At 35.2% G+C, this 22598-nt stretch overlaps 2 protein-coding genes and 1 long non-coding RNA gene across 3 annotated transcripts; all 3 read right to left on the bottom strand.

The window, feature by feature from the left end:
* Positions 1-378: 378 nt before the first annotated feature.
* LOC115926568 lies at positions 379-1743 on the bottom strand. The gene is made up of 3 exons (XR_004065097.1): positions 1689-1743; positions 1032-1089; positions 379-450 (listed from the first exon to the last, which is right to left on the bottom strand). It is a non-coding gene; the product is annotated as an uncharacterized LOC115926568 (long non-coding RNA).
* Positions 1744-5886: 4143 nt separating this feature from the next.
* Positions 5887-10314, bottom strand: LOC115926394 (deleted in malignant brain tumors 1 protein-like). Its single transcript, XM_030991071.1, has 4 exons — positions 9979-10314; positions 7343-7657; positions 7114-7161; positions 5887-5897 (listed from the first exon to the last, which is right to left on the bottom strand). The coding sequence occupies exons 1-4, from the start codon at positions 10007-10009 to the stop codon at positions 5887-5889; spliced, it is 405 nt and encodes a 134-aa protein (XP_030846931.1). The 5' UTR covers positions 10010-10314.
* Positions 10315-10698: 384 nt separating this feature from the next.
* On the bottom strand, positions 10699-20853 carry LOC115926393 (scavenger receptor cysteine-rich domain-containing group B protein-like). Its single transcript, XM_030991070.1, has 4 exons — positions 20742-20853; positions 12579-12767; positions 11553-11684; positions 10699-11048 (listed from the first exon to the last, which is right to left on the bottom strand). The coding sequence occupies exons 1-4, from the start codon at positions 20851-20853 to the stop codon at positions 10699-10701; spliced, it is 783 nt and encodes a 260-aa protein (XP_030846930.1).
* Positions 20854-22598: the final 1745 nt, after the last annotated feature.

The following is a 22598-nucleotide window of genomic DNA, read 5'->3' as shown; positions in this document are numbered from 1 at the left end:
CCTACCAGGCAGCACCTCGATAAATGTTCTATTTAGATACCTGTAATGAGATTGTTGGTGTTATACATTTATATAGCTCGAGTCAACTATTCAAATCCGATCAAGAGATTTTTTAATCATGCACTGAGGAACATGAACAGCAAATGAGATTGTCATAGTTTCATAAATTGCGATTCAATTGTGATACCAATATTTGAATAACATTGACCGCCAGAGAATTTAGATGGCATACTGAAAAATGTAACCGAGGGATCCTACTTTCTCACCAATCAATGCACCAAGAATAAATGGTAAGATGTAAGAATTGATTACCCACACATGTTTAAGCTATATGAAAACAAATACTGATTATGTTTATAATCGTCTGAAACTTACAAATTTTTGACGTTTCTTTGGCGATCTAAAATTATCTGTCTCGTCATGTTCTCCAATTTGTAGTCTTCAAGGTTCCTGTCAAATGTATACCGAATGTGATACTTTTTATCTATGACATGGATATTTACAAACATCCATTAATTCTTTCACATGAAATACATACGTTTGTACATATATAAAACTCAAAAAATTCAGCTCTATAAAATATCCTAGACCTGATGCAATTAGTGTTTTATCTAGTTGGATATGAGAGGAAAAAAATTACGTAGTACAGTTTTATGTACTTGATCTAGAAAACACACTGAATTATGGAAATTTATCTTAGTAAGAGTATAAATATATTGTTTTATAAATATATATATATAACATACATTTCATAAATAGAATCGTTTATTTTAGCTATTTTACATCTATTTTCGAAACATTCGTGAGGAATGATGATATAGGCATGTTATAAGTTTGTATTATTTGTATATCAATAAAAAATAAAATATATCCGAATATCCCACTATGCGTGTTGTAAAACATTGTAAAGAAAAAATACTCATAAATGATATCTTTGGGATACAGAAAAGCCGTAAGAAGGTTACTAAACATGTTTAAAGGGAATATATGATGACATTATACAAAACAAATGATAAATATACTTTACTCACATGCATTCTACTGTAGCCGACTCATGCAGGGAAGGTCTCGGAGGCATGCAAAACAGCCCTATATTTAAACAAAAAACAGGATGACATAATATTTCACTGGCTGTCAGCTGTTTGTACGAACAAATTTATGGCTTTTACAACAGATATCTTTATTCATCAATTTTTGTTAGATATAAGTTAGGTTACTTATTATGACATCCCATCTTTGAATCAATGTTAGATCTTTAAGTTTGATTTTTTAAAGTGTTTAGCGCAAACCATACGTCATTATGTCGTACATTATTCTATCCGTGAAACGGTATATAGGAGAAATAAACTACCAATAATATGACTGCTTCAGAAGTATTTTTGTTCTAATCTATTCAGTATTCATTAATGCAAGTTTTTAAGTTGAATTGTATCTTTAAAGAATAAATCTTATCGACATATTTTGCTTATATCTGTAGATTTCTATTCTTTGATCTTATTCTCATCACTGTTGTGCAATGAATCCATATTTTTCAGTTATAACTATTACATCCTTCATTACATGTATTCCATTCTTAGGTAATATAATCTAGTATTATTTAGTACAGTATTAATATGGCAAATAGAGCACCCTCGTCATGATAAGTCAAGAAATATATGATAGCTAAACTTTTATTCAGCATCTCTTACCCCAAGTTGGCTCTATGAAGCAGTCTTGAACTGCTGGAATGCAAATAACAGTATCTGTGGGTTTCAAAGAATTACGTATAAAAAACATTAGTTTGCATTTAGCTTTCAAGACCTCAATTTTTTCTTCTCGTTTTAAAGATAAATACAAAGTTTTGGTATGGGGTCATGAAATTTGTTCAAATGAACATATTGGAAGCATATGCGATCCTACAATATTCAGTGATCGTTGTCACGGTTAAAATGGAGTCTCAAGTAATGAAATTGTAAATAATTAACTCTTTATGTTGTATAGCTCCCTCTCAAGGTCAAGATATTAATTTAACTATAAAACAATGTTTATTGACTATAATCGACCGATTGGCTTTTCGTTAGGAAATTATATATCACAACTACAATTATCCTGATATTTTCATGGTCGCAGCTACCGTTGTATGGCCGTAGGCGCTATTTGATATTCAATTTTTCTCAAAAGCAGAAGTGTTTTAGGAGCTAAATTTTTTAGTGCCCATAATACATCTACATGAGCATCCAAATGTATCAAAATTGTAAAGAATCCCTATCCAGCCAATTTTCTAAATTTACGAAAACTTTGTATTACCTTTAAGATAAGAAATAAACTCTCTTTTCCCTCTTACTTCCAGATGAATACATTCGTAGCAATATATATTACTGACTCACTTTCGACTTGTCTCGAGCTGATTATACATAATTTTCAAAAGTCACAATTTCCCATTTTAGTGACACAGTAAAACATTCATTCATAACTCATAAAAAAGATGCTACATATACCAATCAATACAGGCTTAACGGATTTTTCGAATGTTTGAATGTAACTATTATTGTCTACCGTTTAGGTTAAGTCATATCTTCCTTCCTAAGCGCATGTCCCGAAGGCTCCAACATGTTGCGTAATGCCATGGCAACGAATGACGCGTCGTCTGCTAACGATCATAACGACCATCGCGATCATGACGTGGCAACGCCACAAGTTGACGCCGAGGGGAAATCCGCACCGCACGATCAAGCTAAGATGAGCAAGGAACGTGAAGCGACGCGACAGACAAGTCTCGAGGACTTTATCGCCAACGTCCGCCACGGAGTCCAAAGAAAGGACAAGGCTCCTGAAGCAGATGCCAGCACGAGTAGCGTTGCAACCGGTACGAGATCGGCCAGCAAAGTACGCGACGCATCAAATGTGACATCGGCAAAAGTTAGCGTAGCTAGTACGTCACATGTCAACAGCAGCGAAGAATGCGACAGCAATGCATCAGGGAAAATCGATTCGGGTGGCGATGAGGAATCTTCAAGCGAGTGCGATGATGAGCCGATACCACATCCCAAGAATCAGCGCAAATTGAAGAAGAAACCAGCACCCGTAAAGCCAAGAAATTCAAGTAAGAAAAAATAGCAAAGCTACATAATACAAAGATGACGAAATACTGTTGAAAAAAACAAACAAGAAACGATGAATGAAGTATCAAGAATACTTTTTGTGTCCCTCAATGTAAGAGGAATAAGAGACAAGACTAAAAGAGGCAAAATATTTCGCTGGATTAATGATCAAAAATGTCATATCGCATTTTTACAAGAATCATTTGTAACAAAAGATCTGGAATCAATAATAAAATCAGAGTGGAACGGAGCATGTTACTTCAATAATGGAACAAATCATTCAAAAGGAGTCGTGATTCTAATACACAACCGATTATTTAGTTCACTGATATCAGTAAAAGCTTTCACACGAGGAGACGGAAGAATTCTTGCATTACAGTTTTGCTTGTATGGTAAATCATACTTTTGTATTAATATATATGCACCAACAAAGAGTACGCTGAAAGAAAAGTTTTTTAAAACTTTAAAAATATGGTCAAATAAGTACAAGAACCATAATGATGTGCTTCTTGTAGGTGGTGATTTTAATTGTGTCCAAAACCGAAAATTAGATACTAGGGGTATTTCACACATAAATATACGTAAGCGTAATCTTTCATGTTTTCAACATTTGTTCAATTTGATTGATGTATGGAGAAAGCAAAATCCAGATAAAAGACAGTTTACATGGAGACAGGTTTCTTTAAAGATGTTTTCAAGATTAGACTATTGGCTTGTTCCAGCTGATTTTATGCACAGGGTTTACTCAACCGATATCAGACCTGCATTAAAGTGTGACCACAATGCTGTTTCACTTACGATTAAGGTTCATGAACAGAAGCGTGGGAAAGGTATTTGGAAACTAAACTGCTCTCTGCTTGAGGACGAGACATATAGAACAAATGTCACAGATGTTATTCGAAAACTAAAACTTGAATATAGACACTTAGATTTGCAACAAAAATGGGAACTTTGTAAAATAAAGATAAAGGAATTTAGTATGAAATATGCAATAGATGTGAATAAAAAGAAAAAATGTTACATTGTTAATTTAGAAAAAGAATTAAGAGATCTATGTGAAAATGAATGTAACCTATCTGTAGAGGATAACGATAGAATGAAGAAACTAAAAAATAATATTGACAAATGGTATACATATCAATGTAGAGGTGCTTTTGTACGTTCAAGGGAGAAATGGTTAGAAAAGGGTGAAAAATCAAATAGATATTTCTTGCAACTCGAAAAGAGAAGGGGCCAGAAAAAAGAAATAGACTCTTTAGAAGTTAATGGGAAAATTCAGAAAGATAATATTTTAAAGCACATACATAGTTATTATACGAATTTGTATTCAATCGATGATCATCAATATAGCTCTCACGACGTGTTTACAAACATAGATATTCATTCATTGTGCGAAGAAGAAGCAGACAGCTGCGAAGGTTTACTTACTGAAGCAGAATGTTGGAACTCATTAAAAGGCATGAATAATAATAAATCGCCAGGCAGTGATGGCCTAACAGTGGAATTCTATAAATGTTTCTGGTCAGAGATAAAAGACCTGGTGTTGGAAAGTCTGAATACGGGATTTTGTAATGGGGAGTTGTCATGGTCACAAAAACAATCTGTTCTTACTCTTATGTATAAAAAAGGTCCTAAGACGCGCCTTGGCAACTGGCGGCCAATATCATTACTCAATGTCGATTACAAAATCGCTGCTCGTGCCTTGTCACATAGACTGAAGCGTGTAATAAATACTATAGTATCGGTCGATCAGTCGGGTTTTATGAAAGGAAGGTCAGCTACTGAAAACGTACGTCTTATACAAGATATAATAGACTATTGTGAGTCAGAACATGTTCCGGGTATTATTATGTTTATCGATTTCAAACAAGCTTTTGACAATGTTAATCATTCTTTTCTTTTTAAAACGTTGGAAATATTTGGGTTCAAAGATACATATATAAAATGGATTCGCACACTATATCACAATGCATGTGGTAGTGTTATGAATTATGGATGGCTCTCAGAAAATTTCACAATTGAGAAAGGTGTAAGGCAAGGATGCCCACTATCAGCATTGTTATTTATTATTACTGCAGAAATCTTAGCGTTAAAGGTGAATCAAAATAAAGATATTAAAGGTATACAAGTTCTAGATAAAAATCATCAAGGACTTGAAACAGAAATTAAAATTGCACAATATGCAGACGACACGGTAATGACACTCAGTTCACTTGCGTCAGTGAGACATGCAATGGACGAAATAAAAAAATTTGGCAGATATGCTGGTATTTTGGTGAATTGGGATAAATCGAAAATAATGCAGCTTTCACAAAGATGTGATGCAAATGAAATTGAAGGATTGGCTTTTTCAAACGATCCATTTAAATTTCTTGGGATTTATGTAGGGATGAATATAAAAGAAGTAGAAACACTAAATTGGGAAGGAAAAATTGACAAGATTAAAAGAATTTTAGATTTGTGGAAAATGCGTCATCTGACGTACTACGGGAAAATCACAGTTATAAAGATGCTAGCTGCATCACAAATAGTATATGTGGCTACTGCTGTTCCAGCACCCAAAGATGCCATCAAAAGAATTAATAAGTTATTATACTCCTTTTTGTGGCGCTCAAAAACAGAAAAAATAAGAAGAAATATTTGTATTAATGATGTTACAAGTGGGGGGTTGGGAATGATTGATCTGGAAGCTAGAGTTAGTGCATTGCGTCTTTCATGGATAATGAAATATTTGAACTGTCAAAATACCTCATGGAAAACATTGTTTTCCTATTGGATTGACAAGGTTGGGGGAATACCCTTAAGTTTAGAATTTAACTGTCACAAGAAAGACATGGAAAAATTATGTAAAACAGCAAATTTGCCATATTTTTACTTTGATTTGCTTTGTATATGGTCTGAACTAAAATATGTAAATATTGAAGGGACGAATAACATAATGAGAACGATACTATGGAATAATAGTAATATTAAAATAAGGAACCGAATGCTTCATTTTAAGGTGTGGGAGAGAGGAGGAATAAAAAGAGTACACCATGTTCTTAATGACGGTCGATGGAAAAACTCTGACGAAACTGCCCAAAGATATGGGTTACCCAAAATGTTATTTGCTTTTAAGTTTGCTATGTTGAAAAAGGCTTTCCCCTTGGTATGGTTGCGTAAATCACAGGATGTAGAACGTGATGAAGTAATTGATTTACAGACCATTGAGATTTCGACAGGGGATATGATAGATTTGTCAAAACTTAATACGAAAATAATATATTCACTGATTGTGCAAAAAAATAAGAAAAACCCATATATTTTAAACGCATGGCAACAACGACTACACTTACATGCGGATTTTAATTGGTCATCTGTTCTACAGTTTAAATTTCATGTTGTACGGAATAATAAAATCAGAGAATTTAACTTTAAACTTTTGCATATGATTTTACCATCACGATACAATTTATGCAAATGGAAGATCTTAGATTATAATACATGTGAGATATGTAATACGCTAGAAACCACTAAGCATATGATGTTGGAGTGTGAAAACGTAAGATTGTTTTGGAGAATTGTTTCAGGTGTAATCTTCAATTTATGTGGTCTAAATATTCAGATGACTGAACAGATTTTAATACTTGGTTATGAAGTTGAAAACTCAATTTGTCATTTAGTAAATTTAATAATAAATTTTGCTGAGTATGTAATATATAGAAACCACATAAAGAATTTACAATCATTTAATAGAACACATGCGAGAACTCTATATCGTAGTCTTAAATATGAGTTGACATTTTATTTGAACTGTAAAAGTATTAAAAGAGAAAATAACAATATGGTACAGAAATTAATTGAGATGCTGTAGACAACGAAAACAGATGTACTCATGAACAAACTAATGGGACGTTGCAATATTTTATTTGTTTATGATTGTATATGAGTTGAATTTGTTTATTTGAAGGAAAAGAAACAAAAAGGAATGTCAATTTGAATAATAAAGTTCCTCTGATTGAGGTTAAAGAGAAAAAAAAAAAAATCTTCCTACCGTTAAGAGTTTCCTTTCTCTCACATAGTCCACTGATACAGACATCCTCTGTTGAAGAAAAGAGAATATGGGATACGTTCAATATCAAAGTACAATAACTCAAACTACATGGCACATAGAGAACATTTGCTTATTTGAACGGCCAACAGGCCATAACTTGACCTGCATTTTTTAACCATTCGGGTTAAATAAAGAACGGATCGCATGATATAGTGAAAGGAAAGATCACCTCCATAGCAAGTAACCCCGGCGTCTTGCGAATGATTACAGTTATTAACTCCGAGCCCGCTATGAGAGCAATTAAAGATAGTGCTCTCGTTGCCGACGCAGTGGATGTCGTCGAGGATGATCTCGCCGATACCCTGGCCGAAGTCGTCCGCGCCATGTACGCTGACGGCGTGTCCGAAGCCGAGACTTCTGCAGATGACATTGGCGTTATTCAGGTCCCAGGAAGTATCGCAGAGAGTTCCCAGGTAACCCTGATAAGCCACCTTCACACGGCCTTCCAGATAGGTGCTCCCGTTGACGAGAAAGACCGCGTAATCTGTATTGGCAGTATGTAGAAAGAAGATACATATTTACATAATCGTGTTTTTTTTTCTATAAGCCTAGATAATAATATTTTTACTCTCTACATAACAGTCACTTTAGGATTTTATTTTATTTTATAGAAACCACTTTTGAGGTTCGTTCGAATACGTCGCGGCTAAACCGCTGCGTTATTAGGTGATACGTACGTAGACGTATCACCTTTTGATTTCGTCAAGATTTTTATTATTTATTTATTTATTTATTTATTTATTATTATTCTTCCTCGAATTTGTTCGCAAGATATCTCAAGACTGAATGAAGCCATTGTCATGAATCTTTTAATGATGATAGATCTTAGTCTAACTTAGAACTGCGTGAATTTTCAAAGACTCAAAGTCATCGTGACGTCATCCAGGCGCCATTTTGTGAAAATCAACTAATGATCATATCTTCATAACGAATAGTAATTTCTCATTCATATTTATCACGATTTAGATCAATATCCGTCCGGTCAATTTCAGGTCAATAAATGTGCGTAAATGCGCGCGTGCGCGCTCGTCCGCGCGTTTACGCGCGCGCAAAAATTTAAAATGCTCTAAATCATCCCAAATTTTTTTTGCATACGTTTCAGGCCATATGGAGCATTTGATAAAAAAATTACGCACACGCGCATGCGCGCGCGTTTTCGCGCGTACTGGCATTTTGCAACTTAGAATCGCCGATTTTTTTCTGTCATCATATTCGGTACATTTTTCCAAGCATTTTGATAAGTTGTTCACCTTTTATTAACGCAATGAGCGTCCGTCAAAGTTGACAGCACGCGCGGATTTGCGTTATCTTTATCCACAATACATGGGCAAAAACATGCCTATATAAAATTCATTGTAACTCTTTAGAATAGATAGAAACTCCTAATATTTTGTCATATTTGGATAGATTATGAGTCGGAAATATGATTTCATGTCTCATTTTATCCTCAATTAACTCATGACGTCATCATAATGGCCTCCAAACTCAAAATTTCAATTTGCATATTATGACGTCAGCATATTTTTGGAAAATTAATTGTATCTCTGTAAATATTGATCAATTTTCTTTTTAATTTTGATATGTTCTAGCTGAGACAATTTTCTACAAATGTAGTATTCACAATTTTTATTTTTGACAAAAGTATCATGGTGTATTTTTGCGATTAAAGGAGGCATGTCAATTTTACGCATTTTGCGTGTATTCTCTATAGGACATGACTTTTTCTCAAAACTGGATTCTACACTCCTGTCTTTCGCGAGCAAAATCTCCGTTGTTTTAGCTTCGTTTTCGCTGAACTTTGGATATGTTGTAGCTGAGACAATGAGCTATCAAAAGTGTGCCTTTTATTTTTCGATTAGATGCCGAGATCATGCTCATATTTCACTTGCAAAGTAGGATTTCTGAATTCCATTTCCCGTTTACGTGTAATCGCAATGGGAGATGTTTTGGTATATCGGTAACGCACTTGACTTCCAACCTCGAGATCCCTGGTTCGAGTCCGGGTGTCTCCAACACTTTTTTTTTCACTTTTTTTTTCCTTTTGACCTTCACTGTACCATCTCCTTTGATTATTTAAACACGTAGATTCGCAAATAATGTCATAAATAACCCTTTTTACTTTATTATTACCCTATTTTCACTTAATCCATTACTTTTTGCGTGTAATCCCTATGGGAGATGACTTTTTCTAAAATCTGGAGTCTACATTCCTGTCTTTTGCGAGCAATATCGCCGTTATTTCGGCTTGGATTTTGTTGATTTTTGAGTATGTTGTAGCTGAGACTATATGCTATCTAAATCAACCCTCATTTTTTCAATAAGATGTCATGATCGCGCTCATGATCATGATCAAGATCATCATGATCATCATTATCATAATGATGATAATCATTTATCAATTACATTTTCATTTCTTTGAATAAGATAAAATCGTCAAAAAGTGTTCTTCATGATGTAAATTAGAGTCAAATGTGTAACTGGTTACTGCACAGGGTCAAAGGTCATATATTGTTTCAATCTATCTTCCCTAGATCCACGATGATCAAGGAGACACAATTTAATCTTGACATATGAATAGTTCACAATGGGAGAAGCATATGAAAGGGAGAAGCATTTTACAAAATAATATATCGTGTAATGCATTATTCGTTATGTAAACCATTATCATACGTATCACCTAATTCGTCTAAGTGACGAATTAAAGTCTAGTTTTCTTTTGTTTCTTTTCTGATGTTGTAGTTTGACATTATTTGTAATATAAAAGGACTTCGGAAAAATGGGCTTTTCAATGGCATTTAATTTTACCGTCGGGTGAACACGTGACTCCCGCATCCATTCGATGAAAACATTTGAAGAAATTCGTGTCGTCGTTTTCGCAGACGTAGATATTCGTTTCGCCACCGGTGCATTGGAGACCATCCAAGACGATGTCGCCCGTTCCCTGCCCAAACTCCGCGTACGACGACGCGCTCAGGGCGTATGTGTGGCCGAGACTCCTGCAGACCACATGAGCGTCATTGATGTCCCAGTGATGGCTGCAGACCGTACCCCAGGCACCGTCGAAGAACACCTCCACCCGACCCTGAAGGCTGTTTTTGCCGTCAACTAGACGAACTGTTCAGAGACAATAATGGATGACAGTGAACTATGGCGCATACAAATTGACAGTTGAGTTCCCCCACAATATTACAAGTCATGTCTAAGATGGTATTTGGACTTTGTGTGAGAGTAAATTTACAAGAACGAAATTAAAATAGATTTTAACATCGGTAATCATTATAAGACATAATGGCGTATGTGGAAGTAGAAGCGTTTTGAAAAAGAAAGTAGTTTACGTTGCTGATATTTTTTTTTTGACCGTTAACGTGAGTTTTCAAGTGTGTACGAGGTCATTTTATAAGTGAATAGTTTTATCAGTGATTTAAGAAATCCTGCTGTAACATAGACCTTTAGGTGTAAGGAGTTGAGTTTAGTGTTTTAGGTAGAAATTCGGTCGTGCAATCCAACTTGAACCTCTTAAATCATTCATAAAGAATTATCTTTACCGCCAGTATTGCATGTTACTGTTGCATCTTGTGAATGGTTACAGTCGTGAACGCCTAAGGCAGAGTGTGGACAGTCTAGCAAGATGGATTCGTTTCCAACGCACTGGACTTCATCCAAGAAAATATCATCAACCACCTCAGCATCATCTGGGTAGTCCTGGTAGTAGTCCATGACGGTTGTTGCCTCGATGGCCTCGCCTAGGCCTAGACTTCTGCAGACCACTTCGGCATCGTCTATGTCCCAGTTGTCCCTGCAGACAGTTCCCCAGGCACCATCGTTGAACACTTCAACTCTTCCCTCCCATGGGTATTTCCCGTCCACAAGACGAACTGTTTATCATTAGTCAAGAGAAAACGAAAGAAAATGCTAGACCTACAACTTTGTATTCTATGACACTTTAATGACAATATGCGTTTGTTTCCCAGAAAAACAGTTGTAGCCATTTATGACTTATTTGAGGTCCTACAAACAATATGTCCATGTATAATTACATAATTATGTTCACAAATCCGTGACCAAATTTTAATCCTTTCATTGCCGATATTAGGACTTTCTGTTCATTGCATTTTAGAAACATTATGCTTCTTCTTCTTCCTTTCCTTCTTCTCCCCTTCTTCTTTTGTATACATCATCTTCTTATTCTTCTTCATCATCTTCTCTTCCCTCTGTGGTTTGTTAGGGACTATTGAGGGTCATACTTTTTGTCTCACGCAAGAGTTGTAGCCTTTGCCATAATGTCCCTAGTCCATATCTTTATGCCATATATAAAAGCTTTAAAACATGTAATTCGGTAACATGTTACGAGAAATTTCCTTCTTTTTTTTAATTGATACCTGCACTAGTGGAACATCGAACCCCTGCATCCTCGTCGTGATGGCAGTCTTGAATCCCTATACCACCGTGACGGCAATCCAAAATGGAGGATTCGTTCCCGTAACACTCTACTCCATCTAGAAGAATGTCACCTGAAGGCAGAAATACAAGATAATTAGGCAAAGAAGGCATAGAAGCATGAATTTCTAATAAGCTGAGACCTAACATCCCGTATCTAGACACCTACCCCCTGGACATCCACCCCCGGATAACCACCCCCTGTCAACTACTTTCTAGGACTACCCACCAGGTCAATTACCCCCTAGGATAGTCGTCCAGGGGGTATTTGTCCTAGAGGATGGTTGTCGTAGGGGGTAGTTTAACGGGGGTAGTCGTCCTAGAGAGTGGTAGCACTAGGGGGGTAGTTGTCCTAGGGAGTAGTTGTCCTAGGGGGTAGTTGACTGGGGTGGATGTCCAGGGGGTAGGTGTCCTAGAACCCCAACAGCCATGTGCTTTTTAAATATTTTTTTCTAAACAAAATAACTATTGTACCTCGGAAAAAAAGGCCTATCTTTACATAGTCCCCTGTAGCAACGTTAGAAACAGGTTGTATAATATTCATTAGTAATAGTAAATACCGGGTAAATGAAATTGTTCCTTCTGATCCTCTTTTTAGGTTCGTCGATAACACTTATGGTGCTATGCATCGATTACTTTCGTCTTTTTATTTTGCTTTTATTTTATCTAGAGAAATATCACGGTGGAGATATCGTGGTCTAATGGACACGTCACCGGACTATGGATTACATTAATCACATTTCGAGTTCTGCATCGATATCAATATCCTGTGGCATTTCATTAATATACATTTGCAACTCTCTACCCAAGTAAAGTAAATGGCTGGGTACCCGGTAAGAAGAAAAATATCACATCATCTTCTAAAAAAAGGGAATATTCATGGCACCTTCGCCGCCGCCCCCTCCCCCCCCCCCTTCTCTCTCTCTCTCTCTCTCTCTCTCTTGCCGCCCTTCTATATGATGTCGTACCTGTGCCTTCGCCAAACGGAGCATTGCGTAGAGCCGCTACGGAGTTGGCGTAGCCAAGGCTCATACAGACAATGTTGGCATCTACAAGATCCCATGAATCATCACAGATCGTCCCCCATCGTCCAGCATGTAGAATCTCAACTCGGCCCTCCGAAGGTGTCGATCCGCCTACAAGTCTTACCGATGCTTCTGTAAATTTGGATGAATAATGAAATTACGTGAAATACTTCAAATCGATTTGTTTCATCTCTTATCAATCCCCCTTTAGTGTTGACATATTAATTTAGTTGCATTTATTCCAGCGCCATTACACCGAACTCCACTTGGCTGTATGTTGATTTCTTCTTGATACGTATTCCATTGTTCAGGTTATAGTAAATAATTATAATAATCAAATACGAAACCAGTAATTTAGAAATGTATTTAACACTAAAATCAAGAATTAAGATTTCAAGTGTTAAAAATGAGTAAATCTGGTTTAGACCACATTTTTAGATGGGGGTTTGGGCATTTAAATGATTTGTCAACGAGGGAGAATATTAGCCCTTTGCGATATGCACGAAAAGAATACTGTTTAGTATTTACACATTCTTATGCTAACAATAATTAAAACAAAAAGCTTTTGTTTTTACAGGACTGGTTATGCGGGTAGTGTAGAGATATAGAAAGATGATCTTCAATGATAAAACAGAAATATCGAAGGCAGCTTTAAAATACTAAAGAGATATTAAATGGGTAGAGTTATAACAAGACATGAGAGATAGTTGACGGAGGAAGATGGTCAGAGAGGAGAAAGAGAAAGAGATTAACAAAAAGGGGGGAGAGAGAGAGAGGGGGGAGAGAGCAGATAAAATCAAAAACTCTATTAATATGGGAAATTTATTGCACGATTCGATTTCGCCTTTGGCCGCCTTTCCTCGCCATTGGTGTATCGAGCAGTATAAGGAGGAGTTGACTTACGCCCTATTTCAGAAATAATGAGCTTTAAAACAACGTTCTCTAAATTCGAAGACAAACAGGATTTGGGGACCTGACCTATTGTATTTTTAGCTCTATTTCTTATTCAGTTTTCCACATTGAGTACACTTTTTGTGTAACCCTATAACCCAGTAGTTGAATATTGTGGAGTTGCTCGTGGTCATCTCGTTACACCAATTATAATGAGAATTCACAGTATTATAAAGCCTCGTATTATCTTACAAGAAAAACCTTGCATTCTGTCATGCACCCGCAGTTTTTCGCATTTTCCCAAATCAAATTACGAGGCCATTAATAAGCATATCAACTTCACTGTCACATAATCCGTTAAAAAGATCAGGGTCTTCTGTGGTGAAGTGCTTTTCCATCACTTGCACTTCTTATAATGGGTCAAAACAAGATCATTTCTCCCGAAGGAATCGACCGTTCAAGTATACTAATGCCTCAGTCACACCGGCGAGATAACAACCAACTGAAAATACACCGAATAAAACTTTACATTGGACCGAATGGCCATGAATGGGTCGATTTGGGAATCGGTTTGGTGTCAATGTGGCAATTAGACTGAGGTTCGAGGATATAGATAATGGACCATCGGGTTGGAAGGTGGCGCGGCGCCTTTCCAACAAGAACTAATTGTTGGTGCATACGTACATTGTTCCTCTGATCAGATTGGTCCATGGACGAATGCTTCAACACTTAAATTTCACCAAGTAAATTTCATTTTCAAATTTAAATCATCTGCATAAATTGAATTTGTTACTACCATGACTATGCATATAATCTTCTCTTATGGAATATAAAACTGCTACATTTTCAATTTATTAAAACAATAAAGCATACATTGTTGTTTTCACAACAAACACTGATAGAGACCGAGTGTGATTCTTCGCATGGTAGGGGTCTGATATTTGTAAGATATTTATGTTGTTGGTACAATCAATATTCTACATTTTTGTTTCCTTGGATACGGCGGTGTATTGATTTTGAAATAAAGCTGTTCTATGATGAGAGATCTGCAGATATTTTTTCTATTTACTGACCATCTATTCTATTTGACGAAGACTTTAAAATTTGGCCGTACGATTGACACAGCTGTGATTGACATGTGGTAGTCAGATCAGACCGTTTCCATTTCATTTCATTTCGTTAAAAGGTTAAGTACGGCAGGACCACGGTAGGAAAAATTTGAGAAATGGTCAAACGATTTCATTATGAAAGAAGCCGTGTAGAACTCCCGAAGGGATGCATATTTCATATTTAAAATTGATAACGTAACTATGTAGTAAGCAAGAATTATCATATATTCAATTCAATTCAATTCAAATTTATTGGTCCAGAAGGAAATTCGTTTCGTTTACATGCATTGTTCACAGAGAAAAAATAGATAAAATGTACCTGTGACATGATACATACAACATAAAACAAGTATTTGGAGGTCTTTGGATCATCAGAATGATTTTAATAAAATACTCAACAAACACATAGGTTCTCTTTTTGCCTAATATCGGGTAAATTTTTAACCAACTTATTTTCGAGTGCGAAAGGAGGGAAAGGCACCGCACAAAAAAATATGGGTGTGGGATTAAAATTCACACACACACACACGCTAGCGCACATACCCTCACACACACGCACACGCACATGTGTTTTTGTTTTAATTTGGTCCAAAAACATAAAACCTTTTAGTTATATCAGGAATATGAGGATATTTCGTGAGTAATCCAAGTTTTTGTCATTCTGCCATTGCGATATTTTTGTCCAAAAAATATGGAAAAGAATTAGAAAGTTCAGAAATGTGTTATAACTATTATCACACGTCAAAAACGTCATAAAATTAATGAACAAATATCCAGTTCTTTGCGGGTACGTCTTGCCATGTTCATCTCGACACAAACGTTTTGCAATTATTTTATACTATGCAATTTTTGAGGTTGTCTTGAATTTCAACCACGAGACAATCTGTTCTTGAACCAAGTAACTATATAAAGCTTTGGCGCCTATACATGTACATCCACCAATAGCAGTAGAAGAAGTGATTCTTTTTCTTCTTCTTTTTCATCTCTTTTTTATTGTTTTTATTTTCGTATTCATCTTGGGTTTTTTCTTATTCTTCTTCTTCATTTTCTTCCCATACTTGACCTGCTTATTTTTCTTGTTATACTCCTCTTATTCTCTTACTACTTCTTCTCTTACATGGTTGTTCGATGATTGGTATTTTACCTTATCTGATATTTTAAATAATTAACTTTTAAAGCTGCATGTAGGCCTGTATATTTACTTCTCATTCTACTCCTTTTGAAAAGGCAAACCTGTGGTACCTGGATTCTACAAATTGTCCAAAGTAGTACATTCAGCATCTTTCATCCGCTATTCAAGTCGGGAAAATGGAGTGAAAATTGCATTTTTCATCAGCGAAATACATCTCTTTTGTTGATTATTAGTGGTCAATATAATGCGTCCCATTGTATTGACCATTATTATACTAATGGACTCGATCTTCGCTTTTAGTGATTCTCTTTACCATGTCTACCACATTGTGGTCCAATTAGAAGTTTTCTCCTAAAGATACTTCATGTACTCGCTATCAAATTCGTTTCTTTCAGAGGAAGCGTTTATTGATTTTGTTGCTCGGTGAAGAGTTTTTCGTTTTCCATTAATTCAAAATTGGTTTCTTGTTTCGTTTCTTTTCGCTTTGAATCTATCCTTCAAGTTGATGCGTGTCAAACACAGTATCATAAAAATAGTTTGGCTCATACTTCAAGGACTATAGAGTTCGAAATAGAATCTTCTAAAATAGTTTTTGATAATTATTGATTTTTTTTTTTATAGAAAAATGTGCCACTACCTAACGATAACAACACAAATTTAATTTATAACTACTGCAATAGAGGGGTAATAATTTAAAAGGTTAATTTAAAAGGTCTTTATAGTTGTGCTATGACAATGTGATAAAAATGATTGCGATAAAATGGAAGAATTTGAATTACTGAATGCAAACACTGACAGAGAATGTAATTGATATTGGATATAATGTCAAATATTTGTTTTCTTCGTAGCATTGATGAAATGTATTGATATATCGTGCGAGAGTGAAGGAATCACCACGATTGAAATGTGAAACTCTCAAGCAAGACAATACTGTTCAGGTTATATAAAGGGACTGTTTTGCCTTCTTCTTCTTTTTCAAACTGAAGGCTATCGTCAATACTTTGGCGTACGAAAATCATAAAATGGGGTAGTAGTCATTTGCAAAGTTAATTTGGGGGAAATACTTAACAACTTATTTTCCTGTAACTATACATGTATTCTCAATTGACATCAGAGCTTCCCTCCCCCTACCCTCCACACCCAAGGAAACTGTATATTAACTATTTTCTCTGCTAAGAGTTTGTTCTGATTTGTTACAATCGACTTTAGTATTAAAAAAACTGCGTTAGTTTTTGTTTTTTTGTTGTTTTTTTTAATTTTCCTTTCTAGCCTATGGTTCTCTCATGCTTCCAATCGAGCTTTTAATTTCAGATCCGTATTTCTTGTGCATTATGTCTAAATATATTTTCCATATGCCTCAGTCTCATGTAGAAGTTCTTTTTTGTTATCTACCGTCTGTTGAATTATCGACAATAAACGCTTCCTCGGCATGCTAAGTGAAATGCTTCTGGACAAGTCGAAAGTCCATATTGTCGATGGCTAATGGTTTTGACAACCTTTATGTTTACAACCGGGTGAACAATGTAATTCAGCATGTACAACAGAACATGTAAAGTGTTTTTCTTTTTCAATGCTATCAAGTTAACAGACACGTGGAAACACTTAAAAATCAAAAGGCGTATTTTCAAGCCACAAAATATAAATATGTGAAATACTTCAAGGTGCAATTTGTATGGCGGAAATAGTTCAATATTTCAACAGTATCTATTATGTCATGTGTTACGTTACATCACTAATCACAAATTTTCACCGAGAATTGTTCTTAATTAGAAATTAGTCCATACATGCACTGTCCCTAATTCAATACACGTCAACTCCTATTGTTTATATAATATTCACTGACTTTTCTTGTTAGTTCACTATTTTGTTTTGTAACTTTCTTTAAATCACCAATCTATTTCCTACATTTTCTTCCATCATTTAAAAGAAAATTGTTTTAAAAAATGGTCATCTGCATTACAACTTAAATTTGGGGGATCGCTTCAATTTGCATTATTCTCAATTTGCCACTTGATTATGATGATTATGTCCACGATTGGAATACAAGAGTAAAAAGAAAGGAATCCTTAGAAATTTTACGATTGGAATACAAAAGTAAAAAGAAAGGAATCCTTAGAAATTTCACGATTGGAATACAAGAGTAAAAAGAAAGGAATCCTTAGAAATTTCACGATTGGAATACAAGAGTAAAAAGAAAGGAATCCTTAGAAATTTCACGATTGGAATACAAGAGTAAAAAGAAAGGAATCCTTAGAAGTTTCATGTTACAATTGAATGGTTTAGTGGTACCGTTTATAATACTTCGCTACGAAACTGCTGGATTAATGCATGATAATTCTAGGGATTCATGTTTACTCATAATATGTAAGTAACCAGCTTTGACGTAGGCATATGCATGCCGCTCGTATTGTTGACCAAACTATGAAATACGTATGTAAGATCAAATCTTGCTTGCGTACATCTCTCTATCACCATCAATTCGTTTCTCCTTGTAATATAGACTGATATCACCAGATATATAATTTGATTAATTCTTCTTCACCGTATGCTTCCCATTGGACAAAAAGAAAGCCAAGTATTAATTTTCCTATTTTTTAAATATTTGTTAACTTTTAATAATTATTTGCATGGCTTTTGTTTGTCCTCTGTACATACAAAAAAAAAATAGGTCTTGCCCGTGACATACGAATATTTTTCTGCATAAAGGCTTTGAAACGCATTGTACATGTATAAGATGGTAGTGCGGCATACTTTAAAGATGTACGATAATTTTTCCTGTCGCCTATCATGTTAGCCGCGGTGTGCAGATCTGCCATCACAATATATATCAAGAAATACAATTGTAATTCTATATTGCGCTACCCGAGTTCACTTCTTCTTCTTCTTCTTCTTTATAATAATAATAATAATAATAATAGTCATTTCTAAAGCGCCGTCTATCTAGATAATTCTATTCCGAGGCGCATTTATTATTACCCCGGCTTTAGCCTAGCTGCCGTTTATACAGCGCTCCAGCATTTCAATTTCAAGGAATTAATTCCTGCCAGGTACCCATTTACATCACCTATTCTTCTCCTCTCTCTTCTCCCTCTCTCTCTCTCTCTCTCTCACTCTCTCTCTCTCTCTCTCTCTCTCTCAATCTTCGTACCCCTTTCTCTATCCTCTCCCACCCTTCTACCTGTTTTCACCCGGTCTCTCCTTTTCTCTCTCTCTCTCTCTCTCTCTCTTCCTCTCTCCCTCTTTAAAAGTTAAGCAGATGTTACTGGGTAAATCGAAGTTGGGCAAATTTTGTCCGATAATTGGGTTATTTTCTCCCAACCGTTTACTATAATGAACTTACCTAATGAAAGGTTAAAAAAAAATAGGTTGGGTAGGTGTTACTTGGCAAATCGATGTTGGGCAAATGCTGTCCAATATTTGGGTTATTTCCTACCAACCATGTAGTAACCGATGAAATAATTGGGTAATGTCATTGGGCAAATTAGAGTTGGGCCGGTTTTGTCCAACATCTGGGTTATTTTCTCCCAACCATTTACTACATGTATTTACCCAATTAAATGTTTAAAATAGGTTGGGCAGATGTATCTGGGCAAACGTAAGTCGGGCAACATTATTATCGAACAATAGGGTTGTGTTCTTTTATTGGAGTCCCGCCGCGGCACTAATCTCCTTTTGCATATATAATATTTTATCCAACTTATTTGCCCAACTATAGTGTTTAACTTATGCTACACATTATGGTGAGAACTGGGTGAATTTCTGATTGGATAATTTTTTGTTGGTTAAATGTTGGGTATTTTCTTTTAATCCAACACTGGGTAAATCATGCTAAATCTTTAATTTACCCAATAGTTGGTTGGACACATAATCGCCCTCATGTTGGGTAAACTTATTTTTAGAGTGTAGCGTTCTTTCTCAAACGCTCGGAACCCGACATTGAAAGAAATCATCCGGAAAGACAGATAAGAAATCAAATCAACCGAATGTATAAAATGGAAATCAGCATATGTAATCATAGACATCATTAGAGATCATTCAAAATTGACATCTTGTAAAAACGGAAAAATTAAGAATTTCAATGATATAAACTAACCAAGATTGTCTCATCAATCAAAATATATCATCATGTAATTCCAACAGCCAAAGGGAGTGCATGCATGCTGATATTCGACACAAATCGAATTCTATTGCAAATAGCAAAGGCGACCGTGCTGATGGGACTTTGTTTTTTTTTACGTCTACTAGGCCAGTTGCTCGACAAATATTTTTTCAGTGGCGGCCAAAATCTGCCTCTAGTTATAAATACATCCCCCGAAAATATTAAAATGTTAAGAACATTCGGCGAGGATAGCGTGATCATGTAATTAATTTTTGACAAAGAATCCTGGATCCATCACTGCATTATTTTGTCACAATATCGGTCGAATACATTTGCTACATGAGCCTCTAATAAGCCTTCTAATGTAACGCACTACGAAAGCAATATTCTTTCTAATGAATTACCATTAAATCTTTCAATTCACTGCAACGGTTCGAATATGATGCTGCATATGTTTTCATTTTTTTCTTTTCTGTTTAGTAAACTAAAGCTACCAAAATCACCCTTGTAGTTGTTAAATCATTTTCTTATATTAATCATTACGAATTGTTTTTCAACTGACATAATAGTTTACCACTACTTTTGTCTCATAATTAGGCAATACATTTATTTTCCACATAAACAAAATATATGGCTGATATCTAGAAACAATGAAAATGATTTGCTTGTGATCTTATATCGCTATTGTTGTCAATATACATATATATATATGTGTGTGTATATACAGTATAAACATGAATACCATTCTTGCAACAATAGCAGTTCATTACACACAGAGGAAGGCAATAAGAAGGAAGAAGGAATTCAAACCACGCGTTTTATGTTTTCTCCATTGATTTTTCGTCGTATACTACAAGATAATAGAGTGCCTTCACGAAAGGATGATATCAGGATATCATCGTCATCGTCCACTTTAGATATGACAAAAAGAATTCCAAGGATGGATGTTTCTCCGGGATGTTTCTCCGGGATGTTTCTCGATGTCATTATGGCACGACCTCGTGTAAACTGATAAACGAATGTCCACAGTAATGTGTTTGCTGATTTGAAAGAACTTCTTCAAAACTGTACATACTCGATTGCTGTCATTAACAATAATGTTTGTCTGTTACCTGTCATTGTTTTTATTGAACTGACACGTCTTTTTCATTGAATCGAAATTAAAATAAGGAACTTCTTTCTTTCTCTCTTTCTCTCTCATTCTCTCTCCTTTCTCTCTTCCTCTTTCTTCCTTCCTCGCTCTCTCTCTCTCTCTCTCTCTGTTCATCCCTCTTTCTCTGTCTGAATATCTCTGTTTATTTATCTCTCTCTCTCTCTCTCTCTTTTGGTATTATCTCTGTCTATCTATTTTTTCTCTTATTTCTCTTTAGTTTATTCAATACATTCCTCTCGCAATGTTAAGATACGAAAATATTCTGATTTCGTTTAATTATAAACGTACATCACATAAGATTAAGTGAACATAATTCACTGTCAAACTTATTACGGGAATTCGATAGTTATAAGAAAGAAATCAACTTTGAATATGAATACAAGCCTTCTATCAAGACAAGTTATCAAAATTGCGGATTTTTAATACCTTTTTACACCGCTATTATTGTCAAAGTATTTGCAATGCCTGTGTCGTTGTTTGTCCTTTGTGTGTGTGTTCCAATGTCCTCGTTCTTTTCACCACATGATGTATTTAATTGTTTTCCCCATTATATTTTTTGTTTAATGTGTCGACATGTTTAGAAAACTTGCCAATTGTAAAATATTTTCACTTTTCATTTTAGAATTACGAAAATTTGGAAAAGAAACGTTAACTTGAATTGAATTGAAATGCCGCCTGTCATGTTCTCTAAACATCAATGAGTCGAAATATTGAGAATCGATCGTATCACATTCGCTGTGACACTAATGTATGATATTAAACTTCCTGGTAGGTAAAAATCTGTATTATATAAGGCTCTGGAAAAAAGTTAAGCAGACGCTTTTCGTCCCCGTATTCACGTTCAGCTTTTTAAATATTAGATTTCAGATAAGTTTTTGTAATAATGTTTAAATGGTAAGATCTGTTTCCTGCATTTGTTCAATCATTTAGAATAAAATTGTAAAAAATTGCCATCTGCCTTACAACTTAAATGTTGGGGGTTGCTTCAATTTACGTTAGTCTCGTTTTGCCCCTTGATTGTGAAAATTATGTCCAAGTTTTGAAATACGATGAGAGTAAAAGAAAGGAATCTTTAGAAGTTTCATGCTACAATTGAATGGTTTAGTGGGTAAAACCTTTTTTCGGCTGATAAACTGCTGGATTAATGAATGAAAATTCTACGGATTCATTTTTACTCATATTATGTAAGTAACCAGCTTTGACGTAGGCATATGCATGCCGCTCGTATTGTTGATCAAACTATGAAATACGTATGTGAGATCAAATCTTGCTTGCGTACATCTCTCTATCACCATCGATTTGTTTCTCCTTGTAATATAGACTGATATCACCATATATATGATTTGAGTATTTCTTCTTCAACATATGCTTCCCATTTGACGAAAAAAAAACAAGGATAAAATTTCCTTGTTTTTTCAAATAATTATAAGCATGGCATTTGTTTGTTTCCTGTACATACAAAAAGAGGTCTGCCTGTGACAAACGAATATTAGTATGTATAAATGCTTTGGAACGCATTGTATAAGATGGTAGTACTGGATATATAAATTGGTTTACTATGTCGCCTATCATGTTTACC

Source organism: Strongylocentrotus purpuratus, unplaced genomic scaffold (assembly GCF_000002235.5).
Source record: "Strongylocentrotus purpuratus isolate Spur 01 unplaced genomic scaffold, Spur_5.0 spur5_scaffold_2, whole genome shotgun sequence".
NCBI lineage: Eukaryota > Metazoa > Echinodermata > Echinoidea > Camarodonta > Strongylocentrotidae > Strongylocentrotus > Strongylocentrotus purpuratus.
Note: the sequence above shows the minus strand (reverse complement) of the source record. Positions and strands in the feature narration are given on the sequence as shown.